Source organism: Nematolebias whitei, chromosome 22, assembly GCF_014905685.2.
Source record: "Nematolebias whitei isolate Nwh7 chromosome 22, NemWhi1, whole genome shotgun sequence".
In the NCBI taxonomy this organism is placed as follows: domain Eukaryota; kingdom Metazoa; phylum Chordata; class Actinopteri; order Cyprinodontiformes; family Rivulidae; genus Nematolebias; species Nematolebias whitei.
The window spans coordinates 22,252,225-22,267,033 of record NC_056519.1 but is presented as its reverse complement, the minus strand read 5'-3'; the positions used below and the strand labels follow the sequence as shown (position 1 = coordinate 22,267,033).

The window sequence follows — 14,809 nt, the reverse complement described above, 5'->3', positions numbered from 1 at the left end:
TTCTCATTAAAAATTGTTTTGGTAATACGGTAACCTGATGCTGAGGATTCATCACTGTTTAAATAACGTCAGATCTTTGAGTCTGACAACACTTCAAATATAAATAATTAGGTTAAAGATGCATTTAAAGCTACAAGGAAACCATTATAAATATAAAGCTAAAAAGATATACAGGCCCTCTGAGGGCCCTCTCTCAATTTTTTTTTTTAATAAAGTAGATGTGATTTCCTGCATTTTAGTGTATTTTATACGGCTGGACAATATGGCCCAAACTTTAATCATGATATATTTCTTAATTTCGGTCGATGACGATATAATTTGATATCGATATGAACAATATAAAGGCCTCAGAAAAACGTTTCAAACTGTAGAAATAAATTAATGTTCACCTTTTATTTGTATTTATCCTTCAAAGAAATTTGAAATCACCATCAAATAACATAAAACCTTCAACTTTGTCCAAATTAATAGTTTTAACTTTAAACAGCAACATAACCTAACAACCCATGCAGCAAACTTCTGCTTCTATTTCGTATAGGCTTCGCCCTTTAAGGCTATCGCTAGTGGGTTTATCCCTTCGCGCGCAGCACTGAAAACTTTAGGCCACGCCCACCTGCTGTGTGGGCCTCACCCCTGGTCCGTATAAATTACGGTGAGACCAGGTAATCGGCTCCCATTTTTTTCTTCAGCCAGCTAGCTAGCACTGTCAGAAGAACGAAGAAGGATTTGATACAGCTGGGGCTGATGTTTCAGGGACACGTTGGCTCAAACTTTTATTGTGCTTCATCTTCTGACTCTCAGCATATTCTATAGAGTGGAAACTTGTCAGATGGTGGAACAAGTTAGATGTTCCCACCGCTAGTTGGAACGACTCTCCGGCACATTTTGCAGCACACTCGCAGTTTATCGGCTCTTAGAAAGCCGAACCACTTCCATATCGCCAAATTAATCTTTTGTCTCTTCTCAATCATGCCATCTTCTTTCTCTTCGCTTGTGAAAGCTTGTTCAGTCACATTCTGACAGTCATGGGCACTCATTTTGAAGCAAAAACTTACAGAGCGTTGGAGCTTTAGCCAAGCCTGCTACCACTAACTCGTTACCACGCACTTACGTAGTTTTGTCGCGGCTTTTTCTGTTCGGGTTGAAACTGAAGCGACCGCTTCAACCCGAACAGAAAAAGAAATGCGTCAGTGAAACACTGTAATCATAGCGTAGTGTATATCGAAATATTGAAAATGTGCTTAAAACTCATATCACCGTTATTGAATAAAAGTATATCGCAAAATATATATCGATATTGAAAAAAATATATATATATCTATCGAATTATTGTCCAGCCCTAATTTTAACAGGTTATTAAACATCTACGTGCTTGTAAAAAAAATAAAAATAAATTAAAAAAAGTCTTTTTTTGTTTGTTTTTGTTTTGTTGTTGTGGACCCCAAAGCACCAGCTCGCGGACCCCCGGGGGTCTGGGGACCCCAGTTTGAGAACCACTTATCTAGATTCTGACCTGGACCTAAATTTTTACTGAAACTTGTTTACTTTTGGACATTTGTTATGATGTGTAACTAGGGATGTGTGATATGGCACAGAATTCATATCACAATATGTATTATGATGGGTGGCAGTAACGATATATATCACAATATGTTTTGGTATAAAACTTGCAATAGGAATGGAAAAAATAAATAAATAAAGGGCGTCCTTTTGCCATCATTTATTTTGAAAACTGCTATACCGCAAAAATCTCAATTAAGAAAATTCCACTACTAGGTCCAGAGATGGTTTAAATAATAAACAAATCAAGTATTAGGCTTCTTTTTTGTAGTGCAAAAACAGTGCAAAAGATATCAAATGTAGTTTTAGCCATATGTTTTAAACAAAATAATGTTGTTAACTCAACAGTTTCCAGTCTTCTCACTTAAGAAATGAACAGCAACAGAGCAGCATTTTACACTGAAAACTCTTCACCCTCCAACCCTCTAGTCTCCTTCTGCTTTAAGGAGAGCTGACACAAAATGGCGACCAGTTTCCTCTGTGGCTTTGACCAGAGGTCTCGCAGTAAAATCACACAACGCAGCGTTCTTTTCACAGATCAGAGAGCAGGTTTAACCCTTTCTTCTTCTTTTTTTTTTTGTGTTAGCTCAAATGTGCTCTCTAAAGCTGACCAACGAACTTACGACAAAATAAACTTTCGACGGAACACAGCATTTTGCGCCTGCGTCCGAATAGGAGTACGGCAAGCCGGCCGTAGTTGGCTTGTAGCTTCGCTACTTAGCCCTCGAAGAAAAGACTTTAACACCGCTTACGCACAGTTTTCAACTCAAAAAAAGTAACAATTAAATTTGACAACTCTGATTTTACATCAGACACAGCATTATTGCGGTTAGCTGGTAGAATACAGATCTCTATCATAGGCTAAATGTCTATCGTTTGTACTGATAAGGCGATAGCCTTACTGGGCGGCTGTGACTGAGTTGGGCAGCTGTGGCTGAGTGGTTAGAGCAGTCGTCCTCCAATACGAGAGTTGGGGGTTTGAATCCACCAGCAGTCACATGCCGAAGTGTCCCTGGGCAAGACACTGAACCCCTCATAGCCTCCGATGTATGTCCTATTGGTGTATGAATGTGATAAAGCACTGATTAGTCTCTTTAGAATGATTTGTTCAATTAGCTTTGTCGAGATCTAGTAGAGTGCTGTATGAATGGGTAAATGAGGACACAGATTGTAGTGTAAAGCGCTTTGAGTATCTTGAAATAAGATAGAAAGGCGCTATATAAGTACAGTCCATTCACCATTTACTGTGTACCGTATATATTGTGCATTCCTATACGTAACCATGACAACAAGGTGGTTTTTACAACTGGGAGCAGCTAATTTAACATCTCAAAAGCTCAAATAATATCTCAACTACATTCCCAAATCTCAAATGAGTTGAAAAGGAGGTGCTGTGGATGCATTCCCATCTACCTGCCGGCAGTTGGTTGTCTGCAGCGACGAGGAGCTCGGCAGGCTGCTGGGAGGTTTTCTGCCCAGTATTCGGGCGGTCCTGCAGCCTGGTGAACCAAGAGGCCAGCCGAGTCTGGGTGGATGGATCGGACGGCATCTGTGGCCAGTTTTTTCTGCTCCACTGTGGGACAGACCTTTACAAGAGATCCTTCTTGCCTACAGCCATCAGTATCTATAACATCTCTTAATGAAACGAGGATAATTTAATTTCCATTTGGGATTAATAAAGTATTTATGAACTGAATTGAATTCACCTGCAGTTTAAACTCACTCACTTCACAATGGAGAGCCGTTAGGGTCTTGTTGGAGAAAAATATTCTCGCTTTATCTTACTTACTCAGAAGGTTTCGCACTCGACATCAGGAGAAGGTTTTTAACTAGTATTTTACTTGCAAGGTCAGATTTTCAGGACAGGTTACACAGATATACAGGAAGTACACACAAAGACCAGTCATGACAGTCTGCCACGGGCAGTGTGTGGCTTGTTTTTATACTCTTATCAGTTCAGCTAAGCTCACAGGCTCAGAGGTGTCCTTGAAGCAACAACTGCATGTTGCAGCTTCACCCAGCTCCTCATAGAGCTCTCTTTGCTAACCCAAACATATGGTTCATGGGCAGAGTTAACATTCTCAGCTGTAGTAGTTAAAAACATCCATAAACTTTGACCAAAAATTTCCTAACAGATCTTTGTTAGCCTGCCTCACAAAGGTTTAGTCGAGATGTTTATTCAAGTTAATGTTAGGATTATATAAATTGCTTATGACTAAGGATTAGATTATTACTTGACTTATGTGTTCCACAGTGAAATAAAGCCAGTATAGAGTTCTAATAAGAAGATACGTGTAACTGTGTGTGCTTGTATCTCCTCCTGCAGGCCGTCAAGTTTGAGCCGTACCATGACAGCGCCCTGGTCAGGTTCCTGCTGAAGAGAGCTCTGAGGGTAAGCAGAATTTCTTCTTCTTTGTTCCTGCCCGTAACTTGTTTCAAAGTCGAGATATTTTGAACTTTTTAATAGATTTCAATGACTGATATAACAATTATTTCTGTGCCTCTTATAAGTTACAGGTTAAAACTCGCATTTAGTCTCAAAGAAGCTTAAAATTGCTCTTCTTTTTTGTCCCTTTTATCCCCAGAGTAAGCGCATTGGTCATTTTCTCTTCTGGTTCTTGCGGAGCGAGATCGCCCAGTCCATGCACTACCAGCAGAGGTACGCTGTCCTGTTGGAGGCCTACCTCAGAGGCTGCGGTGAGGACATGCTGCAGGACTTCAGGAAACAGGTGATGGCTGAGGAGAAGGTGCTGAAAAAGTGGCAATAGTCTGTAAATGATAGTTGATCTAGAACTGAGCATGCTTCACAGCCACACCCCCACATAGGAGACTGGTTAGATGTATGGTATATTTAGCTGTATAAGTCACACCTTTTTGCATAAATTAACAAGCACTGTGACTTATACACCAAAGCGACTTATTTATGTTTTTCCCATATTTATAACCCAATTTTTGGCTGCGATCTGATGATTTCATTCATTCTGACATGGAAAATATTGAACACTACCATCTTCAGCCACTAGAGATATGGCAAGCCAAGTGTCTCATTAATAGGTAAAAGTGGTTATTAATGGGAGACTTGGCTTGCCACAGCAGCCACCTTCGTCTCGCTCCGTAACTCCTGGAGCAAACATCAAATCAGCTGCATTTCACCACGTCGCCCAGGAGAAATGCAGCTGATTTGACCATTAAAGTGCATTTATTAAGGAAAATTTCAACTGAGACACACCTTTGCTATAATTTCGAGCAAACAAATAATTGTTTTTAAGTGTTAATCTTGTTAAATTCTTGTTAAAGTCCTCCCGTGCACGCTCCCGCGGCCGCCATTTGGCTGCCCGTCAATTTTTGGCACTTATCTTTGTGACAAGAGTGAAGAAGCTGGGTTTTATGGTATATTTGTAAATAGAAATGAGGAAATGTTTTGAATAAAACAAATAAGTCACTGAAATAACCCGATGCTCTTCAGGTGGAGATGACTGAGGCTCTGCAGAAAGTCACTAGGGAGATCAAGGCCATGTCTGCTGACAAATATGACGTCACGGCTCAAGGTGAGAAGTACTGGAGACTTACACAGACTATATGTCTGATTAAAGCTGAACGTGTGTGTGTTGTGTCATTGCTAGTGGTGTTTCAGTTGCGACAGAAACTGGAGACTCTGCAAACGTCCGGTCTACCTGAGAGTTTTCGAGTTCCTTATGATCCAGGTCTGAGAGCTGGAGCCCTGCTGGTGAGAAACCAACACGATGAACACAGAATTGAAGACAAGAGGTCCATTAGACCCATTTGTCATAAGAAGCTCGAGTGTACAGCGCTGCGTTTCAAATTTAACGCTGCTCATGCTCATGCAGATTGAGCAGTGCAAAGTGATGGCGTCCAAGAAGAAACCACTGTGGCTGCAGTTCAAAAAGGCCGACCCCACCACTCTGTCCAAAGACCCCATCGGCATCATTTTCAAAGACGGCGACGACCTCAGACAGGATATGCTCATCCTGCAGGTCAGCGGCAACACACAGCCGTCTCCTGGGTTGAAGTAGCAACCAATGGAAGGAACGCACTTCTTTTTATTCGTTTCAGATTCTGCTCATCATGGAGTCCATCTGGGAGACGGAGTCGCTGGATCTGTGCCTCTTGCCGTACGGCTGCATCTCCACCGGCAACAGAATAGGTCGGCTGCACCGGATAACTCCAAGTTAAACACTTTGAGATGGATTAATGAGTTGGTTTGTTGTCCTTCATAAGCTCGGGTGTTGCTTTGCTTTTTTTGTTTTGCTCCTTCTAGCTAGCATTTGGCTACTTTCTGCCTTTATTTAGCCTTTTCCAGATTTGAGACATTTAGTTAGCTTATTTTTTCTTCGTTATATTTAGCTTTTCACTAACACTTCCTAATTTGGGCTTTTAGCTAGTGTTTTGCTTTTTAAATCTTTAAGCTGGTTTTTGTTTCTTTCAGCTTGAACAACTCAGTTTAAGCATCTTCAGCTAAGTTAGCTAAGTTGTTTAGTGCTCATACTTCATTTTTACTTAATATCCAGGGTTGAAATATGCCGTCATTTTTAACAAAATGTCATCCAGTTCGGTTGACAAACAGCAGCTTAAACAGCGTTCTTCTGAGTAGCTTCAGCTAACCACAGTATATTTCTGCATTCAACATGTTTCCCTGCAACAACAAAACCCCAAGATTTGTCAGCTCTTATTGGGCAAAATCACTGTTACATTTTTAATGCTGTTCTGAAGCAGTGTGCAACAAGCTACAAGAGTTAGCACGTTAGCAGGTGAAATAAAAACCTCACTCCAGGTTTGATGCAGAGGCTCAAAGCTCGGCTAATTATTGAATCAGCAAGTCACTAAAAACAAAATAATTATATTTGGAACTAAACTAAATTTAACTGGTTATGTTTTTGTGTAAGCCTTTAATCTTTGCGTACATCTGTTTCAAACTAATAACTATGTTTTTAAAGCAACCTGCTGGCTCTCTTGTTTTAGCTGAAACTGACTCGGGGGGGGGGGGGGGGGGGGGGGGGGGGGGGGGGGGGCTCTGGGGTTCCTCTCCCATAAAATTTTGAATGAAGTAGATGCCATTTCCTTCATTCTGGTGTCTGCATTTCTACGTTGACCTACTGTACATAAGTAAACACTTGGTTCAATAATTATTTTAGAGAGCTACAAGAAGTAGCCTGACCAACAGCTCTCCTTGTGTGAATAGAGCACGCTCCGCTTCTCTCACACATCCCAATACCCTCCCCCTCCCCCAGGTAAGAGGCGTTTACCTTTGGGACAAATTGAGGTCGCTGATTGGTCAGTTGCTGACGTGCCTACCGGATTGATTGACAGGTGACGCTAAGGAGCTGACTCGTGCCAAAAAATCATAGCTTGTACATAGTTTATTATTCATTTATTCCAAATTTATTCAGTATTTCAGTGAATTTAAGGTTTGAGAACTGAGTTACCTTACAAAATCCTAATGATGTTTTTTTTGTTTTGTTTTTTTGTTTTTTTCAGGGGTGTTGAGTTAAAATGTAGAGGTGCTTGAAAGAGGCTAAAATTGCCACTGGTGACAATATTTGTTAGTATTATGATACACTTGTTGCTGTAATGCAGGTTGAAACTCACAGGGTTAAGTCACTCTGAAGTTCTTCACTTAATGTTTTTATCTACGCCCGTCCAAAGGAAGAAGCACTGTGGTATAGTCTCTGTATATCTGTAAACTTTCCCTTGTCCTGTCCATACCTTCTGATCCGCTCAAGCTAATTTAATGAAACTTGATACACTAGCTTCAAGGTCACACATCAAGGTCAAATGTTATACCAGGTATTTGCTAGTCTGTTGTTGATGGGTTTATAATGTGCTACTCTTATTGTACTTGTTTTAAGTAAAGATTTCCAATAGTTGATTTGGGTTTTGTCATGTCCTAACCTTCCTTTTTGTCTTGTCACATTTTGTAGGCATGATCGAGATCGTTAAGGATGCCACCACTATTGCAAACATCCAGCAGAGTGTCGTTGGAAGCACCGGTGCGTTTAAGGATGAAATCCTCCATCAGTGGCTCCGAGACAAGTGTGTCAGCGAGGACAAGGTGCGTTTCAAATGTTGACAACGTCACATCTGTTCAGTCTAATGTGTAGATTTAAAAACACAATGCTATTTGAGCTTTTTGGCAAAAAATGAGCAAATTAATGTGTGAGATCCTTAATTTAGGGTCTTTCTATGTAGCCCACAGTGCTGCTGTTTCCACTTTTTCTATTGGAACCTAAACATAAACTAATTAATAAAATGTTCTGTAGCTTATTGATCACATTCAGAAATCCAGGATTTCAAAGCTAATAATTAACAAAAAATGGCGTTCAGACAAACATGTTGTCTTTGAAGCCGCATCAACGTAAATTCTGCAGAATGCAGAACTCCTTAGGAAAAAAAAAGTCATACTCTTTTCACTGGTTCCAATCATTAGTACATTAATGACAAAACACAGTTTTTTAATCAGATATTGATGATTCTGTTGCCATTCTGGCAGCAACTAAGAATGCTAACGTTGCTACACGTAGATCTTTCCAACATGGCAGCATGGCTTCTCGTCTCGTTAGCCTCATCGTCCTGCAGCAGGTCCGTCCAGTGTTTCTCTAGTTCAGTCTTTGGAGGACTTTTCTACATAATTCTGACAACTTCACCCATCACCAGCTTTAGTGGTGTTTTTGACATCTTATGAAGTCATTTCTTGGTTTTGCTTCATTTCCAGCTTTTATTGGTTCATGTTGCAGCCATCAGAGTTTCAAGTTATATTTTCTAGCGTGGTTAGCAAACACGAAAAAAATCATCTGTTTTGAGCTTATTTTTTTATTTTAAATATAATAATAATAATAAAGTTAGGAATTACCACACTTAGACTCTTGCTGCAGTTTAGTACATTTCCTATGTGTTGTGTATCTGGAGTTTGTGTCTAAATATCCAATTCATAAACATATTCAATTGAATTAAAGGGTCAACTCTGACTCTCTGACTCTGACTGACTCTTTTTGAAGTTGAGCTTTGTTGAAACAAAATCATATTTTATCTGTTAAGAAAGATTAGATGACATAAATGTCTCCGTTTGATGAAAAGGTTTAAATCTAAACCGATTTATGAGCTAAATGTTGGTCTTGATTTTGATTTTGACTTGTTAGTCAAAGAGCTCATAACTTTTCCACAGAACTAAATCAATAAACTGAGGTTGTACCGAAGGTGTTGACCAGGACTATGTGGGGGTTCAGGGTCTAGGGGGTTGCCGTGGGCGGTGCTGGCTCTGTGCTCTCCCTGGGGTTGTTTGGACCCCCTGAGCTTGGCTCTTGGGTGCCATGGTTGGCCCACTGCCCGGGGTGGCTGCTGGGGCCTGGCGGGCGGTCGGCTGGGGGCGTGTGCTTGGTTGTTGGCGGTGTGTGGGGGTGGTCGGTGGCGTGACCTCTTCGTGCCGGGGGGTGTCCTGTTGGCTGGGCGTGACCTGGGCCGGGCCTGGGATATTGGCTCCTCTCCGCTCGAGAATGATTGGGTTTACCTCCTGGGTTTGGGCATGGGCTGCCCCCTGTAGAGGGCGGGTACATGTCTTGGACCTGGGGGGTATAGAGTGCGTATTGGGAATAGGAATGAAATGTATCGTTATTGTATGTCTTTGAGTGAGTGAGTGTGAGAATGAGGCTGGGACTGTGTGATTGTGTCTGTGTATGAATGGGTATTTGTTGGGCCGAGACTCGGACTCTTTGATACAACTGGGGGTGCTTGGCATCGCACGGCCCCCTTGTGGGGTGTGCCCTTGACTGCCGGCGCGCTTGGGGCCCTTGGTGTCGGGGGCTGGGCGCCTGGGCGTGTGTCAGCTCGGCCTGGTGTCTGCCTGGTGGGGCTCGGGTCCTCTGGCCCTGTCGGGCCTTGGCCTGGGTGGTGTGAGTCCTCGGTGCCCGGGCCTGGAACTGCATCGGTGCGGCGGGTTCCGGCGGGGGCCTATGAGTTTGTCGCTGTTGGCCCCGGGGGGTCACTGCATGTGGTCGCTGGTGGGGATCTTCCGGTTCTCCCCTGTGGTCCAATCTGGGGGGTGGGTGAGTGGTTCGTCCTGTGTGGGTGGCCCTGGGGGCTCCGCGGTCGGGGTCCCTCCTGGGGTCTTGGACTCTGGTCCCCCCTTTTTCGTCTGCCTCTGGTCTTGGGGGTCGGGTCTCTGCTGCTTCACAGTTACTAATAAATGTTCTATTAGAGAAGCCTTATACACTTATGCATGCTCACAACCACACACAAATAGAAGCAGGGATGCTTATGTAGGCTTTATATGTAGATATATAGATATGTATGTGAGTGTATATTCATGTGTATGTATGTATGTATGTATATAGGCGTAGGTATGGGCATATATATTTATGGGAACTTACTGCAAAGCCATGAATATTTTAAGTTCTTTATACAAATGTATTTTGTTGCTGTGTTTTGTCATGTTCTTTGCAGGTGAACAGACAGTGGCCGGGTGTTTTGCCGTGTGCTCTCTTTGTGTATATTTCTTATATTTTGGAGTCTTACTTTGTCTTTTCTTTCTTTCTATCCTATTAAAAAAAAAAAAACCTACACTAGATAATCACTAGAATAAATATTTCATAATAATGGTGTGGAGAGGATGGCTGTAAGGGGAGAAGGGAGGCCATCTAGAAAAAAAAAAAAAAAGAAAAAAAGATCCATCTACAACAGGTAAGATATTTATTGCTCATAACTTTTCCACAGAACTAAATCAATAAACTGAGGTCGTACCGAAGGTGCTGAGCATATTATTTGCATTTTGTAATCCATGTGTTGCTTTGCTTCCTGCAGCAGGTTTGTTTATCAAACAGGAGGAAGTAGCAGCGCGACAGACAGGAAGGAAGCGAGGCTCGGGTTTTTCCTGCCTCAGTACTCGTGTATTTATCTGGCACACCTGCGAAGTCAGCCGTTTTATTTTTATCTTGGGCCTTTAACCAAAACGTAAAGGAAAAATGAGCTTTTCGTGACTGTGTCTGACCTTTTTCTGTTTCTTTGACAGCAGTGGTGTGTTTGTGTGTAGTTCCAGCAGGCTGTGGAGAGGTTTCTGTACTCCTGCGGGGGGTACTGCGTGGCCACGTACGTGCTCGGTATCGGGGATCGTCACAACGACAACATCATGATCACAGAATCAGGTGATCTTTCTGCTGGTCCGAAACAGAACACAAGCTGGAAGGAATCTGATGAACCTCCGTGTTTTCGTAGGGAATCTGTTTCACATCGACTTCGGCCACATCCTGGGGAATTACAAGAGCTTCATGGGCATCAGTAAAGAGTGGGTCCCCTTCGTGCTCACACCAGACTTCCTGTACGTCATGGGGACGTCGGGAAAGAAGAGCAGCCCCCACTTCCAGAAGTTTCAGGTTCACATTATTATTTTAATGTATTTTCAGCGCACACACAAAATACTGAGCCATTTTTGTACAAATATCACCCCCCCCACCCCACCCCCCCAGTCTTTTACAATAGAATCCGTACATTTCTTGAAGCAGTGGTGTCAAACCACAGGCCAGTTTCAGTCAGTACATTTATTCCAGTCAGATGCCTGACATCTTTTTTTTAAATTTCAGGTTCCTCTTGAAGAGCTTCATTGGTCTCATTTAACATTAATGCTTTTTCTGCATCAAAATAAAAGATTACAGAAAGGCTCAAACTACCGTATTTTTTGGCCTATAATTTGCATTTTTTTTGCATAATTTGCATGCCCTACGACTTATAGGACAAAGTGATGTATTTATGGATTTTTTCCCATATTTATAAACCAAGTTTTGGCTAAGATATGACCGTTTTCATTCATTCTGACTGAAAATATTGAACACTACCATTTTTAGCCACTAGATGGCACCAGAGTAGTAGGGCATGCTGTTGTATCATGTAATAGGTAAAAGTGGCTATAATGACAAATTCAAAAAAATTCAAGACAAAAACAACTTTATTTATTATACTTTACACTTTATTATTTTTGTCTTGAACTTTTTTGAATCTACCATGTCCTGGATGACTGAGAATCTTCACCAGCTATTAATGACACAATTGATTTTTGTCACAACACCGGCCCACATTTCCGGGTTGTCAACAGCGACACATAATAGATGTGACATATACGGCAAAGTGAAAGTATTTATGGATCTTCTACTTTTATTAGACATATTTAGACTGATGCAACTTATAGGGCGGTGTGACGTGTACGGTGGAAAATATGTTACATTTATTCCAGTCAGATGTCTGACATCTTTTTTTTTTTATATTTCCTTATCAAGAGCTTCATTGCTCTCGTTTAACATTGGTGCTTTTTCTAAAATGAGAAGAAATATAAATATTTTACTTTTAAAATATCCCTTTGGGACCCAGATAAGATGTTGGTAGGGGCCATATTTGGCCCCCGGATCTTGAGTTTGACACTTTTCATGCCAAAGTTTTGAACTGAGATCATTTGATGTTGACAAATGAAAAACTTAAGAAACATTACTAAAAATTATATTTTGTACTGCGAGAGGTCGCAGTCATCAGATTAGGGCTGTTGGATTATTTTACACAGAACTGAAAACATTTAGTTTGGAAATATTGCATTATTTGTACTTAATGAAGTAAATATTTGACTAAATATTTATCTAAATATACACTTCTGTATTACATATTAAAATTCAGTCTAAATATTATGTTTTGCATTACCTCGTCTTAAAAAGTCATATGTTGAATTTTTCTTTCTTTACTTCTTAAAATACATTCATATCGTGAATTAAAAAAAGAACAATTTAATAGAAACGTTTTTAAATATTGACAAATTTCAACAAAAACGCAGCAAAACGTAATTAAAAAGAAATTAAAAAGCTTCCTGTATGGCACTTATAAATTAAAAACATTTGTGTTTTTATCAAATGAAAAACTCTTTTAAAAAGTTTACAAGTTAAAAGATTTAAATGTAAAATTCAGTTTAGATTTTATAAATATTCCAGGTGATATGGTAAAATACTGTTGTCTGGTGTTTGTGTCCTTTTTGACTTTCTGTAAAAGATGACGATGATGACGATACTGATGATGATGATGGTGATGATGATGATGATAGTGATGATGATGATGATGGGATGATAGTGATGGTAATGATAGTGATGATGATGATGGGATGATAGTGATGGTAATAATAACGGTGGTTATGGAGATGATGATGATGGTGATGGTGGTGATGATGAGGATGATTGTGGTGATTGTGATGATGATGATGATGACGATGTGATTATGACTTCTTTTTTTTTACTTTTCCTTCTTCATGGGTCTCCACAGGGAGTCATCCTCCTCCATCTCTGTCCTCACTCCATCTACCTCCATGTCCTCTCTAACTGCATCCATATATCTCCTCTTTGTCTTTTCCCTGGCAGCTGCATTTCTAACATCCTTCTACCAGTATACCCACTGTCCCTCCTCTGGACATGTCCAAACCATCTCAGTCTGGTCTCTCTAACTTTATCTCCCAGTTGTTCAACCTGTGCTGTACCTCTGATGATCTCATTCCTAATCTTATCCATCCTTGTCCAAGGAGAACCTCAACATCTTCATTTCTGTCACAGGGACATGTCGCTGTGCATTTCTTCAAAATTAACAAGATAAACACTTAAAAACAAATATTTGTTTGCTCGACATTATAGTAAAGGTGTGTCTCGGTTGAACTTTTACTTAATGAATGCACTTCAATGGTCAAATTAGCTGCATGTCACCGGGGCGGTGCAGCGAAATGAAGCTGATTCGACGGTTGCTCCTGGAGCAGAACGAAAGTGGCAGACTATGGCAAGCTGATTGTGTCATTAATGGCCACTTTCACCTATTACATGACACATCAGCATTCCATACTGCTTGAGTGCCATCTAGCGGCTGAAAATGGTAGTGTTCAATATTTTCAGTCAGAAATCTCAGATCTCAGCCAAAAATTGTTTTTTAAATATGGAAAAAACATAAATAAGTCGCAGGGCACGCATGCAAATTAGGCAAAAAAGTGCGACTTATAGGCCAGAAAACATGATCCCTGCGTCATTTAGACACCGAGTTGTGTGTCGGAGCTGCAGCTCACTTTGGAGACGAGAAGAGCGCACGTTCACAGAGCAGAAAATGGCCGAATCATTTTATTAAAACTGTATTTTTTGTGTCGATGAACCTGTGTTTGTGATCTAAACATCCACCATCTTGAGTTGGATCAACTCTGAAAGTTCTCCATTCACTTTCTGAAAGTGTCGATAAAACCTGATCAGTGTGTTTTTCATGAGAACGTTGAAAAGAAACAACACTCCCGTCATAAAATTAAAACTAAACCTTTCCGTTCCTTCTTTTTTTGTTGTTGTTTAATTCCAGGACGTGTGTGTGAAGGCTTACCTCGCCCTTCGTCACCACACCAACCTCCTCATCATCCTTTTCTCCATGATGCTGATGACCGGTACGACTTCACAACATTGTTTTGTACACTACTCTTATTTTAACTGTAGTTTATTGTTATTGTTTACTGTTGTTGTTGTCTGTACTTTATATGATCTGTCTGGAACAGGTCTCTCTTGTAAATGAGTCCTTGAGGCTCAATGAGACCAGGCTGTATCGATAAAGGTTGAATGAAAAAAAAACCATGTTTGTAACAAAACAGGAAGTTGCTGTTTGATGTAAAACTAAAGTGAGACGTGTGAACACCTGACCTCAGGTATGCCGCAGCTGACGAGCAAGGAGGACATCGAGTACATCCGCGAGGCGCTGACGGTGGGCCGCAGCGAGGACGAGGCGCAGCGCCACCTGCTGGACCAGATAGAGATCTGCAGGGAGAAAGGCTGGATGGTTCAGATCAACTGGTTCGTTCACCTGGTGCTGGGGATCAAACAGGGCGTGGAGAAACGCTCCGCGTAGGACGTCCTTTAAAAACATCTCACAAGAGCTTAAATTATTAGACTTTCTGGGAGGGGGGAGTCTACATAAAAATCTTTTTGTTGCTTTTTATACCCCCCACACACGTTGCTGGAATAAACTTCGTTGTGTATATTTTATAGCTAAGACTTATAAAACATGAATCCACTGAATCTAAACAGGTTTTTGTTGCACTTTATGAACCAAGTCAAAGATTTCAACCAAACTCAGATCAATCGGTTAATTTAAAGTATGAAATCATAACTGTAAAAAGTTATCCGGCTCTAAATCAGACGGTGCAGTTTGAAATCTCCTCCAGATGTTTTGATGTTTTCTCCGTCCGTCTGCAAACGTTCTC

The 14,809-nt window shown here is 41.0% G+C and overlaps 1 protein-coding gene across 1 annotated transcript in view; it reads left to right on the top strand.

The window, feature by feature from the left end:
- The window catches only part of pik3cg (phosphatidylinositol-4,5-bisphosphate 3-kinase, catalytic subunit gamma), a 29,390-nt gene extending 14,872 nt beyond the window's left edge, over window positions 1-14,518 (top strand). The window contains exons 14-24 of the mRNA XM_037695666.1: window positions 3,887-3,952; window positions 4,146-4,289; window positions 5,027-5,108; window positions 5,184-5,287; window positions 5,409-5,555; window positions 5,635-5,725; window positions 7,500-7,630; window positions 10,601-10,712; window positions 10,783-10,940; window positions 13,918-13,999; window positions 14,255-14,518. Coding sequence (XP_037551594.1) covers window positions 3,887-3,952; window positions 4,146-4,289; window positions 5,027-5,108; window positions 5,184-5,287; window positions 5,409-5,555; window positions 5,635-5,725; window positions 7,500-7,630; window positions 10,601-10,712; window positions 10,783-10,940; window positions 13,918-13,999; window positions 14,255-14,454 — 1,317 coding nt within the window. The 3' untranslated portion in view covers window positions 14,455-14,518. The remainder of the gene's footprint in view (window positions 1-3,886; window positions 3,953-4,145; window positions 4,290-5,026; window positions 5,109-5,183; window positions 5,288-5,408; window positions 5,556-5,634; window positions 5,726-7,499; window positions 7,631-10,600; window positions 10,713-10,782; window positions 10,941-13,917; window positions 14,000-14,254) is intronic.
- The last annotated feature ends 291 nt before the right edge of the window (window positions 14,519-14,809 follow it).